The sequence below is a fragment of the Palaemon carinicauda genome, chromosome 25, assembly GCF_036898095.1.
Source record: "Palaemon carinicauda isolate YSFRI2023 chromosome 25, ASM3689809v2, whole genome shotgun sequence".
Taxonomy (NCBI): domain Eukaryota; kingdom Metazoa; phylum Arthropoda; class Malacostraca; order Decapoda; family Palaemonidae; genus Palaemon; species Palaemon carinicauda.
The window spans coordinates 100300759-100313779 of record NC_090749.1 but is presented as its reverse complement, the minus strand read 5'-3'; the positions used below and the strand labels follow the sequence as shown (position 1 = coordinate 100313779).

General features: G+C 37.1%; 1 protein-coding gene across 2 annotated transcripts in view; it reads left to right on the top strand.

Annotated features, from left to right (window-relative positions):
- Nucleotides 1-11303, top strand: part of LOC137618735 (hydroxymethylglutaryl-CoA lyase, mitochondrial-like) — a 71921-nt gene extending 60618 nt beyond the window's left edge. For both annotated transcript variants that reach the window (XM_068348907.1, XM_068348905.1), the window contains exon 6: nt 3702-11303. In XM_068348907.1, coding sequence (XP_068205008.1) covers nt 3702-3929 — 228 coding nt within the window. In that variant the 3' untranslated portion in view covers nt 3930-11303. The remainder of the gene's footprint in view (nt 1-3701) is intronic.
- Nucleotides 11304-13021: the final 1718 nt, after the last annotated feature.

Here is a 13021-nt window from a genome sequence, read left to right as displayed (position 1 = left end):
GTATCAGCTAAGACCTGAGCAATAGAAATGGCGATGTGTATTAGGACTGAGTACCCTTCTCTTAAGTTCTTCCTTGTCCTCCTCCTCTTCCTCTTCACTCCTCTTCAGATTCTGATGCTTTAGAAGAAAAATAATTCAAAGAAATCCAGGAAGGCCAATTACAATCGTAAGAATAAGGCTGTTAATGACACCATGTATCCTTAGGAAGTGTGGATGAGACACGGGTGGCTTCCTTTGCCCCATGGCCACGAGGTATGCAGCGGGGCTTGCACCATGGCCCCTTGTGGGCTACTACTGCAGCCCCGTGGTTATCGGTAGCTCTTCCTTATGAGGGTTCCAGGTCTGTGTCGCAAGTTCACCATTTTACTGTAGCTATGTGTGATAGAGATGTAGAGTCCTGCACACTCTCTGTCTGCCTTGTGTTGGAAGAGCTTGGGAGCTCTTATTCACCTTTCCCACTTAGACGGTGTACTGCTCCCTTCTCTGAGCAGGCTGCTGCTGAGTCCTGTGTTGGGAAGAGGGTACCCCGTGGGGATAGTGACCCATGGGGCTCTCCCCTTGGAAGGGCTTTGTCATTGATTATCACTTAGACCTCAAATTCTGGGTGGACATTGGTGGAGGATTTGATAAGCAGAAGAAGTAATTTGTTCCATATCCTTTCCCAAGTCTTCCTCATGCTCCTCTTCCTCTCTCTTTCTGATTTTGTACTATGAAGAAGTTTAGGTAGGCCATTCATAGTCGCAAGATAAGCTCTTGTCAACACAACCTCTCCCGGATAGGAAGGGGTTGACAACACTGGCTACCCAATAGCCAGGTGGGACATAGATAGAGACAGAGTGAACTCCTTCTGTCGGCCGTCTGTTTAAGAGCTGGATAGTCGCCTTTTTCTTTCATTCCTGGATGATGAACATCTGCTTCCTTTCTGGGCGGGATACTACAGTATCCCGTGTTGAGAAAATGGTGTGCTGAACTGCCACGGACCTATGGTTGAGGGACTTCAGCCCCCCTTCCATAGGCACAAGGTCATCACTTCCTCCCCACCATGATCATCAGATGTAAGATTCTCCTTTTATCTCTGCCTTGATCGATGCAAGAGATCCTTCTTTTCCTAAGGACTGCTGGCCAGATCCAGCTTCAGTCCACAAATAAGTTGCTTGTTTTCGGAAGGAGAGAATAGATCTTTGGAGCAGCCTTCCGGACCCTCTATCTCTTGAAGTATGATGGCAATCAAGCTTTTTTACCTCCCAGTTACCAGACTTTGGATTGGTACCCTGGGTAGCAGAGAGAATGTTTCTTTTGAATGTTCTTGCTCTCAAGTGCAATGAACTGGCTGAGGTGACCTCGGTACCCCTCTTCAGCTTGGCCTCAGTCATTAATTGGCACATTGGTCACCCCACAAGGTCAAAACCTTATATGGAACTGCCTGTTCAGACCTTGCTAGTTGGTCCTAGTTCCAGTTGACGATTAGATATGTGGATCAGAGTTCTCTCTCTCGCTTATGGTCAGCCAACCAGGATCCTACTGCACACGCTCTTGGCAGTGAAGATTCTGCAGCATCATCTCCTCCTCCGAGACCAGCTAGTGTCTGCACTGTTGAGATGATTCCTTTTGGAGAGACTCTAGTCAGAAGGCACGTCTTTCTCAGCCCTCGAGTCATTTGCCAGGAATCGCCTGCCTTGTCCACCCTCCAAGCTTTCTCCTAGCTTGACAATGGTAAGTCATGGGACATATTTCACAAAAAGATGCTGGCATTATACTGTATCTTGAAGCAGCCATCAAAATATGAATCATATTTTCAAAAAAATTTCCCATTAATAACATCAACTTCTCCAGCATATTTGTCTTACAAAGTAAAAGTGATTATACTTGCAATTTTCAGGAAAATAGCAGAACAGTTAATTGATCCAGCCACATTTAGTTCTCTTTATCATGATCTTATTTGTAGCACACACATAGAGAGAGAGAGAGAGAGAGAGAGAGAGAGAGAGAGAGAGAGAGAGAGAGAGAGAGAGAGAGAGAGAGAGAGAGAGAGAGAGAGAGAGTGAGTGAGTGAGTGAGTGAGTGAGTGAGTGAGTGAGTGAGTGTGTGTGTGTGTGTGTGTGTGTGTGTGTGTGTGTGTGTGTGTCAGTCACTCTCTCTCTCCATTCTTGTTAACATACTTCACTTCCACTTTGCATCTCAACCTTTCTAATTTTACTGCATAGAACAACTGGGTTCTTCCCTCAGTTTCACATGGGTGCTAAATGGTCTTCTGGGACCTAGTGCCAGGTCTCATGACCTAAATGGATAAATCCATGAGTGAAGAGAACTGGTTTTTAATTCCTCAGAGACTAAAGCAAACTCGAAAATTGAAGTTGGGACAATTTTTGGAGGAGGTTTTCTGCAGACAGAACTTGCATTTTGTAACTTACCCTCTTTACTTTGGTTGTTCATGAACTCTCAGATAGGTCTTCTAAGATTGTATCTATATATGCTTTGTAGCTACGTGGTACATTTAGCGGATTATTTCAATTTTGAGCGACCAGTATAGCTGAACTTTTTCTCAGCAGCATTGATGTATCATTATTATCATTATCATTATCAATTGCTAAGCTACAACCCTAGTTGAAAGAGCAGGATGCTATAAGCCCAGGGACCCCAACAGGGAAAATAGCCCTAAGAGGAAAGGAAACAAGGAAAAATAAAATATTTTAAGAAGAGTAACAACATCAAAATAAATATTTCCTATATAAACTATAAAAACTTTAACTAAACAAGAGGAAAAGAAATAAAATAGAATATTGTGCCCGAGTGTACCCTCAAGTAAGCGAACTCTAACCCATACAGTGGAAGACCATGGTACAGAGGCTATGGCACTACCCAAGACTAGAGAACAATACTTTGATTTTGGAGTGTCCTTCTCCCAGAAGAGCTGCTTACCATGGCTAAAGAGTCTCTTCTACCCTAACCAAGAGGAAAATGGCCACTGAACATTTACAGTGCAGTAACCCCTTGAATGAAAGAAAATTGCTTGGTAATCTAAGTGTTGTCAGGTGTATGAGGGCAAAGAAAAGTCTATAAAGAATAGGCCAGACTATTCGGTGTGTGTATAGGCAAAGGGAAAATGAACCATAACCATAGAGAAGGATCTAATGTAGTACTGCCTGGCCAGTCAAAGGACCCCATAACTCTCTAGCAGTAGTATCTTCATTGTATGGCTGGTGAATTGGGTTTCAGGTGAATAAAACTTGAGATATTCATATTTACTGTATTCTGGTGCTAAGATGGACCATGAGCTATTGTGAAAATGGACAGAATTTTTGCATTTGATTTGTGGTTTAAATTTTTTTTTTAAACAAATTGAATTTGCTTTTTGATGATTGTAGTTATGTTACAAGTTCAGTGAACAAATGTTTTCAAGAGAATAAATAGCTTTTCATATACCATTATATATTATGTTTGCCATTTGGTTCTAAAACTTTATTATCTTGAAACAGTTCTCAGTTTAGAAGATATGATAATGATTTATTAAAAATGCTGACATCCTTGTTTTTACATCAAATTTTGAGAGACAGTTATATTTACATGATGTGTTTTCCTCAGATGTCTCAAATGTTTAGAATAGAGTTGTCTCGATTTATTTCTTATTTTCCTGTTCAACTCGTTACCGACAAAGCCTTAAAGTTTACCCCCATACTAATGTACATACTCTTCTCTATCAGATGGGCATAAGCGTGGTTGACGCATCTGTGGCGGGCTTGGGTGGCTGCCCGTATGCCAAAGGAGCTTCGGGGAACGTGGCGACCGAAGACGTCGTCTACATGCTGAACGGCCTCCAGATCGAAACGGGCGTCGACTTGGAGAAGCTGATCGATGCCGGAAACTTTATCTGCAAAGCCATAAATAGACCGAACCACAGCAAAGTGAGCCAAGCGAGAACCAAGTGCTAGTCAAGCTAACTGAAACTGCTGTTTGTTTTGAAATAGTTTGGCTAGCGAATAGCAACGAGGGTAACGTAACTCGCGTGAAATTGTGATAACTTATTTATTTAGTAGTTGGTTTCATGGTTTGTCTTCTCTACTAGTTGATTCTGATTACGATTGGGATTTCTCTAATTCTAAGAATTTATTTCTGTAATTTATTACAAAGCAGCAAACAAGTCAGAAATAACTTATGTTAATGCGTAGTTATGCTATTTCGTTTCAGACCATGTAATAATGTTTGATTATTTTTTTAAAAGAGTTTCGGTATATTTTACCACAAGCAAAAAGAAGCGACGTCAGTACTTAGTTATTTCCTGTGGTTGTTGCAGCTGTTCTGTTGCATAATTGTGTATAGAATTTGTAATTTCTTCTGTGGATCATTGATTATATTAAGTTAGATTTTAAATTCTTTATAAAGATTCAGGGAGAGGAAATCCAATGACCTATTTAGCAGCTCGTTATTAGGAAAGAGATGCAACTAAATGAAGTGCTGATACTTTTTTTGTAGGTTTTTATTTTTGTAAAATAGAAGATTTAAACTTAAAATCAGATCATAAAGGGCCTACTAGATATATTATGATAGGAATAAAACAGAATTTTATTGTTACTGATTATGGGAATTTAAATTCAATTTATAGATTTAAAAGAAGGAATCTTTTGAATGCCGAATAAAGTGCAGTCAAAATGATTGCCATTATCACATTCTCCTCTTGGAGTTTTGATCCATCATCACCCAATCCACTGGAGATGTTAAGCCGTCATCAGCCAATCCACTCATGGTGTTAAGCCGTTATCATCCAGTCTGCTCCGGTGGTAATACGTTATCCGCCAGTCTGCTCCCGGTGTTAATCCGTTATCAGGCGGTCTGCTCCCGGTGTTAATCCGTTATCATCCGTTATCAGACAGTCTGCTCCCGGTGTTAATTCGTTATCAGGTAGTCTGCTCCTGGTGTTAATCCATTATCATCCAGTCTGCTCCCGGTGTTAATCCGTTATCAGCCAGTCTGCTCCTGGTTGTTAATCCTTTATTTTCCTATCTTCCAGCGTTAAGGTGAAGTCAAACAAAGCGTTAAAATGATCAAGTGACTTGTAGATTTATCTTATCCAAACGTGAATTTGAATTCAATGTATATACAATCAAAAGATTTTTTCGGGCAGTCATACTCATTCAGAGTGTTACGTGAGATTGAATATCAGTAGCTGTAAATATGCTTAAGACTACCTAATATTTTTAGATGAGAGAGATGATCAAATACTTGTATGTGTTTAGTATCCCATGTTCCCTATAAACTGATGCGACTTTAGAGCACAACTTAATGATTCATTCTTTAGTAAATTTAATTTTGATAAAGAGGTTCTGTAATTTCAGCGCCACATAAATACTGGTTGGGATGAAGGAATAGTTTGTGATTTCTTATGATATTCCAATTCCTCTTTTCATAGGTATATAAGGTTTACATTCAATACCCCTTTTTTATTCATGTCTGTGTTATCTCATATTCATTTAGGTACTTTACGTACAGTATTGCCTTCCGTTGCTGGTGTATTGTTCCATGATAGCTGAAAAAAACTGCAATGTAGATACAGAATTCTATGGCATATTTTATCCTTTATTTTTATAATTTTTCATAATTATGCCATTATAACCCCTAAAAGGACAATTTTAAGCTATTATAACCACAGAAATGACAATTTTCAAGCTTGTATAACTATATAAATGACAATTTTAAACATTTGTGATCACAAAAATGACTATGTTAGGCTTTGGAACTACAAAAAATAACTTTTTTTTATTTTTATATAACTACAAAAATTACCAATTTAAGCTTTTATATCCCAAAATTGACAATTTTAATCTTGTTTAACCCCCCCAAAATAACTATTTTTAGCTTTGACAACAAGAAATTATCATGTTAAAGTTATTACAACCTCAAAATTATAATTTTAAGCTTTTAAAACCCCAAAAATAACTATTTTAAGCTTTTATACTTTGAAATTTAACATTTTAAGTCTTAATGACCCCAAAATTAAAAATAACTATTTCAAGCTTTTATAATCTCTTAAAATAATTTTTTAACTAAAGGTAATTAAAATAGGTAAAATATAGAAACATTTAAGAGGAGTCCTCGATATAGATTTACATTTGATATATTTATGAATTTGCGATGTAATAAGGAAAGGATTACTCCAAGGTATTTGAGTATTAACCCTTTTACCCCCAATGGATGTACTGGTACGTTTCACAAAACTCATCCCTTTAACCCCATGGACGTACTGGTACGTCCGTGCAAAAAAACTGCTATTTACATTTTTTTGCATATTTCTGATAACTATATGAGAAACTTTAGGCATTTTCCAAAAGAATGAGACCAACCTGACCTCTCTATGATGAAAATTAAGGCCGTTAGAGCAATTTAAAAAATATATATTGAAAAATGTGCTTGAAAAAAAAAATGCCTGGGGGTTAAGGGTTGGAAAGTTCCAAATAGCCTGGGGGGTAAAAGGGTTAACTTTAAAAGAAGAAACTATTTTGCGTATTGTATTATATCCTAAGGAAAAGATTAATTTTTTGTTAAGAAAAGTATAATTTTGCAATTTATTTAAATGTACATTTCAGTGGTATTATTTGTAATGATCTTAGTAATTTTAGTAGCAAGATTGTGAAACTCATTACTCTGATGATGGTGTTTTTTTCCAGGTTAATTCAGGTGTTGGATTTATATTTTTGTATGTCTGTATTTCTCTGTAGTGGTACAAAACTCCTTTTGTATTTTTGTCACTTTAGGAGTGACGTAGATTTTAACTGTAGCGGGAATTAGTGTTATGATTATCGCTTCCTTTCCATTTACTGCAGGTCAAATTATGTCGGTAAACTTGTGTCTTCTAAGTACTATACAATGCATATATTCATTATTTGTTAAAGATTTTAATTGCGATTACAGTTGTTCCATATCGTTCGCGATTAATTCCCGATATGATTATCTGTAAGAAGGAAAGTAAGGTAACCTTTTCTAGTAGTTATTGTGCCAATACAAAGGAATTTTTGTTTAACTTACAGTATATTGTATGAGAAAATAATATTCCATTAGTGCTAGCACACTCACTGATTGTATTCATCCTCGGGGGTCAGTTACCGTGCGAATATTAAGGACAGACTGTAATGCATCAAGTGAGGACAAAGTGCGTGGTTTAAAGACCATTCATGAATGGTAGAGGCAAATGATGGTGACATTGCCCTGTTTAGCAGGACAGTGCCCTAAAGACTGACCATATATACACAGGATCAGTGCCCAAGCTAGGACTTGGGAGGGCCAGGCAATGGCTGCTGATGATACGACAGGTAGACCGTATGGCTTCCCCCAAATCCCACAATCCTGGCTCATAAGGATGGTGAGGTTGCAGACACTATCAGAAACTGTTGAGCTTCAGTGGGATTCGAACCCCAGTCTGGCAAATTGCCAGGCATAGAAGTTTCCAATAGGTCGCCACAACCCTGAACTTAGGTACCTTATATATGTACTTGGTGAATAAACGTTTTTGTACAATCACCTAATGCGTGCATTTGAAGGCATTGGTGAAAAGGGATTATCTAAATGGAAGACAGCCTGTGAATAGTGGTTTTCACACGCCCTTGTTAAATACACGAGACCTACAAGGTGATCGCGCGAGGGTTGTAACCTCTACATTCCATGCTTTTATCTTTCTCTAGTATATTTGGAAGATTTATATTAGAAGAGTGTAAAGAAGGACCTTTTTCACCGAGCGTCACAGGCCTCTTCCCAGAAATAGATTTTTCCTTCGTCGAAATCCCTTTATTTAATTATTCAACAAGAACTCTCTGAATCACATAATAATTTGCATTGTCATTGTGATTCCAACTTGCCCGTACATCATTCGTGGTTGTAATATCGGCAAGAATAAATGCAAGCAGTTATGCGTAACACAAATAATTTTCCTCAAGATAATTAATTCAAATCCAAAGGTATCATTAGTCTTCTGGCCTCTGTTTAATATGAATATGCCGAGAACAAATTCATTTATTTTCTTGCCTAGATGTTTGTATTTCAAGAAGTTCATATAACTTTGATGATCTTCCCATGTCGTTCATACACTACTAAAATTGTCATCATCTTAATTGGCTTTGTTTTGGATAACAGTGATGTGAAGCTGTAGCTATTTTCATTAGTAGTTAACAGCTATTGACTTTTAAGTAACTAAATGTTCTATGAATTTTTCTTACTCGTCAAAATGTTTGTCTTGGCTTTGTGAATGTTCTAACAGTACAAGCGAAAATTTTGATTCCCCCGTTTTCATTTCTCTGGGTAAAAGCGTTTGTTGGGAGGCACGCGCATTTGATCTTCCAACGACTAGTGGTTTTAGTGGTCTTTATTTCAATTTGACTTGACTTTATCTTTGGCTTGAGAGAGTGAATATAAGGGAATTCTGTGGCAGCAACATGAGGGAAAACAATGGAAAGCTTCTTAACCCTTTTACCCCCAATGGACGTACTGGTACGTTTCACAAAACTCATCCCTTTACCCCCATGGACGTACTGGTACGTCCTTGCAAAAAAACTGCTATTTATAATTTTTTTTTGCATATTTTTGATAATTTTATGAGAAACTTCAGGCATTTTCCAGAAGAATGAGACCAACCTGACCTCTCTATGAAAAAAACTAAGGCTGTTAGAGCAATTAAAAAAATATATACGACAAAATGTGATTGGAAAAAGAAAACGCCTGGGTGTTAAGGGTTGGAAAGTTCCAAATAGCTTGGGGGTAAAAGGGTTAATGTAGATTCTTTTTTTTATATCCCCAGTAGGCTTTAGTGTCTGATATTGATAAGCTGACAACGCCTCCTTATGAGGAGCTACAACCTTTTTTTTTTATAATGTTTCCATAACATTTTTTTCTTCAATAATATGCACTTGGGGTATTCTGCCCATAGAAGCTTTTACTGTACAGCACAAAAATAGCAGTGCTTTGAAGATTAATATTTGGAAATGTTAAAAAGGATTTTACCTTGGGCACATAGTACTTTGAACTTTTACTGTATCTATTACATAATCAATAATCTTAATTACCCAGTCATTTAATCATTAATGATGATATATATATTTACTTGCAATTATACATTAAAAGTCAGATGATATAAGCATTACCAAATATAAATAACATATATTTTGTACAAAATTCATTTTTGTAGTTGTGAATTCCATTTTCATAAAGATTTGTAAAGCATAGTTGCGTTTGCAAGAAGTTCCTTTGCCCAAAAATGTGACTATATTGCCTAAACCATTTAATTTTTGAAAACAATATATTTTTTATACTTCCATAATGTTTCTGAATTTCTAGAAGCCAAATATAAGTTAATTATTTTAACAAGATCTGATGGGGGACATCATTCATCTTATTATATTACTCAGATCTTGTAAATTTTTAAAATATCCTTACAGAAATCATTAATGTTCTGTAATCAGCCGTTAAAAGACTATACGGTACTTTTACATTGAAGTGTGGAGCCTCATGTTTGTGTTGAGATCATCCTCATACTGTGATGGCATAAGTGTATAGAATACGATCAATTATTGGTTGGCGTTTGAAGTACGGAAGATTTTGAAATTCACGTCCCTTTTTTTTCCATGAATTTCAAAGCGTTTTGAAAACCTTCATAAGCCTTAGTGTCAGAAGATTAATTTAGCAGAACATTAATGCAACAAAATGTGGTAGAATATGAAGTGTTCTCTCTGTTTATGCTCTTAACCCTTTTACCCCCAATGGACGTACTGGTACGTTTCACAAAATTCATCCCTTTACCTCCATGGACGTACTGGTACGTCCTTGCAAAAAACTGCTATTTACATTTTTTTATATTTTTGATAACTTTATGAGAAACTTCAGGCATTTTCCAAAAGAATGAGACCAACCTGACCTCTCTATGACAAAAATTAAGGCTGTTAGAGAAATTTAAAAAATATACAGTATATTGCAAAATGCGCTTGAAAAAAACCCCTGGGGGTTAAGGGTTGGAAAGTTCCAATTAGCCTGGGGTTAAAAGAGTTAAAATGTGTATGAATAACCTAAAGGAAGAGTTGGTAGCTCTGATTTAACATCCACGTAAGATTTAAGACTGGTAAAAATTTGCTACCCTTCGGTCTAAAGTTAGATACTGTACGATTTCATGTCCTTATAAGATGTTGTGAGAAACTTATGGTTTTTCCCCAATATATTTGGTTGTTAAAAATCATCCCTGAATAATTGTATTAAAAACTAGAAGGTAATAGGAAAAACAAGAATTATTGAAGCTTATGATTTCAAGAAGTGGAACTGAAGGTTGGTGAATAGAGACCGGCTAGAACAGATTAAAAACTTGAACTGTTATATAGTTCTAAATATAAGCTTATTGTTTTATTAGTTTGTTGTAACTCACAGGAATTATTTCGAATGGAATTGTCTATCTATTTACCAAAGCACTTCTCCAATTTTGTGGGGTAGCCTTCATCAAACAAAGGAACAAAAGGGGACCTTTCTTCTCTTCACTGGTACTTATAAGGTGTCACAGCCTGCCCTCTCCCGTTAAACCCACAACAAATGAAGTTCCATACACTGATCCTCTAAAAGGGACGGGGTGAAGGGACTGGGAACCCCCTCTCTCTATCTTATTCCTGTTAGATATTTAAATGGAATTGTAATGCAAAAAAATGTTCTGCAATATTTTATTCAACTGAAGGATGCTGACCAATTTATTTCTTCCTGTGAATTTTGAAATCCGTATTTTTTTATTTATTACCCTGTACTGTAGATTATCTACAAAATTGTATTGATTTTCTTCATTATAATATATCTGGTAGCCTCTAGATCTCATCGATATCAGAGTAAGGCATACAATTGTGAGTTCTACATTTGATGTAAATACAGTTTGAGACGTGGAGAGATTTTCGGTATATATTTTATGTCGTTGGGCAATTACTCTTATCTCTTCGTACGCCCATCCAAATGTATTTACCTTAAATTACGATTTTGACATCCTAAGATGATCGTGTGGTTTGTAACATACTGTCTCACCATCGTAAACGTTTGTATGACAGGGCCTCCCTGTACAAGTTTAGACGCAAAGAAATGCAATGATGATGGTGATTACTAGATCGTAAATACTGACTTCATGGTATTTGCTGGCAGTCGAATATAGCTGTTCTTCTGACAGTAACATTGATTTAAAAAGCTATTACGAGTTGTAGTACTTCCAATAAAAATGTTTGTCCCATATTTTAGATATAGTTAAGTTTTAATCTAAAGAGATGTATATAGAATATATATTCATCTAATAAAATAATTCAAAGAAATTTGTAATTTTATTTCTCATTCTTTTATTCTTAAGTCAGGTTGCCAGTTTTATAGCAAGCTGTCCTTACGCCAACAATGGTCTTTGCCTCGGAGCAGTCTGTAAGTGGGCTGAGGTGTTCAAGGTTGTAAAAATCCCGGAGTTGATCCCTGAACATGACCAATTAACTGAGTTGATCGTTTGTAATGCAGAGGGTGTACTGAATAGTAGAAAAAATATGTTTTCTTTATTAACTTGAACACAATATAGTTTATTCCTAACTCTTGCTTAATCTTGCCAAGTACCATATAAATATACTCAACACTTGTTAGATCTATAAAACCCTAAATCATTCACTGTAGCAAAAACTATTGGAGTAGGAATACAATTCAATGAACTTGTCAGTGTCATCCTTGAATAAGATACTGGGTACTGGGGCTCTAACAAACTTTGTAAGCAATGGGGTAGCAGCCCCAAAGAACTGCTCGAGTGTACTCTGTTTGAGAGTGGCCTTCCTCCTGCACCAAAATAAGAAACGACCATTTCCAAACACCTACGTCGTGGCTTGGAGGGTTGGTGTATCGAATGAGGATACGGAGTGCCTCGGCTAACACTGCCATGTCGAGTGTACAGAAAATTTTGTCTCCTGTTGAGTACATTATTAACACCACTGCACCTCAAGTGGGTGTACTTTAGGCCTCACTTAAAGGTAGTGATGCATCCTTTCTGTCTCTTCCGTTTCCACTTGTCTTTGATTGTTCCGTCCAACTCCATTAACGTTTACTTCTTACTGCAACTATGCAGTTTTCCCTCCCATGGCCTAGTGCTGGGTCTTATGACCCAAATTCATAAATTCATTCCATTAAAATACATTGTTGTTGTAAGCAATCTTCTGTTTGTCATGGCAGCAAATATTACATTCGACTTGAACCAACCTCCTCGTCCACTCACTCGTGAATGTTGTTTTTGCAACTGGTGTCTCCAGCCTACCCTTGGAGCATTTAAAGTATATAATTATTAACCAAGAAGCAACCCCAGTTGGTTAAACAAACTGCTAGAAGCCCAAAGGCTTCGGTTTGGAAAGCATCCTAATAAATAATCATAAAATACTATTCAATATAGACAACAGGAAATAAGATTATGAAAACAATCATTTCTGGGCTCGAACCTGTGCCGCCCAGTGAATAAGCTCCATTTAGCACTTATTCTTAGGTAATTTACTGCTAAATATACCAGAGAAAAAATGTAAAGGAGTGCTAGGTTAACTAGCTCGCTCACCTATTGGTGTCGGTATAAAATTGGGCGTATAATCCAGAGGTCCCGCACTATTTAGATTCATCCACGACAAAGACCCCAATAGAGGAGAGCCGTTCAACCTCACTCGGCACCACCAACTCTGCATCCGCTCAGAACCCAACTCCTTTTAGCACGCCTGTGTTGTAACCCGCTTTTTTGTTGTGCTCTCGTATTTCGCTTATTTTCCACTGGATTATGGCTTCTTCGTCGGTTTCCCAGGAGACACCGTCTAAGTTAAGTACCAAGCTATGTTTTGCTGTGTTTTGAGCATTCTAGATCGTTTAATATTTAAATTATAGGAGTTTATTCTCTTCGTTCATATCGATCTTGCTTGATTCCGCTTACAGTTGGTACTCCTGTTTTGAGAGCTTTTAGTTTCACTCGCGGTGTTACTATGTGTATTATTTTTATTATTAATTAGATGTTATTTGTTATTGTGGATAT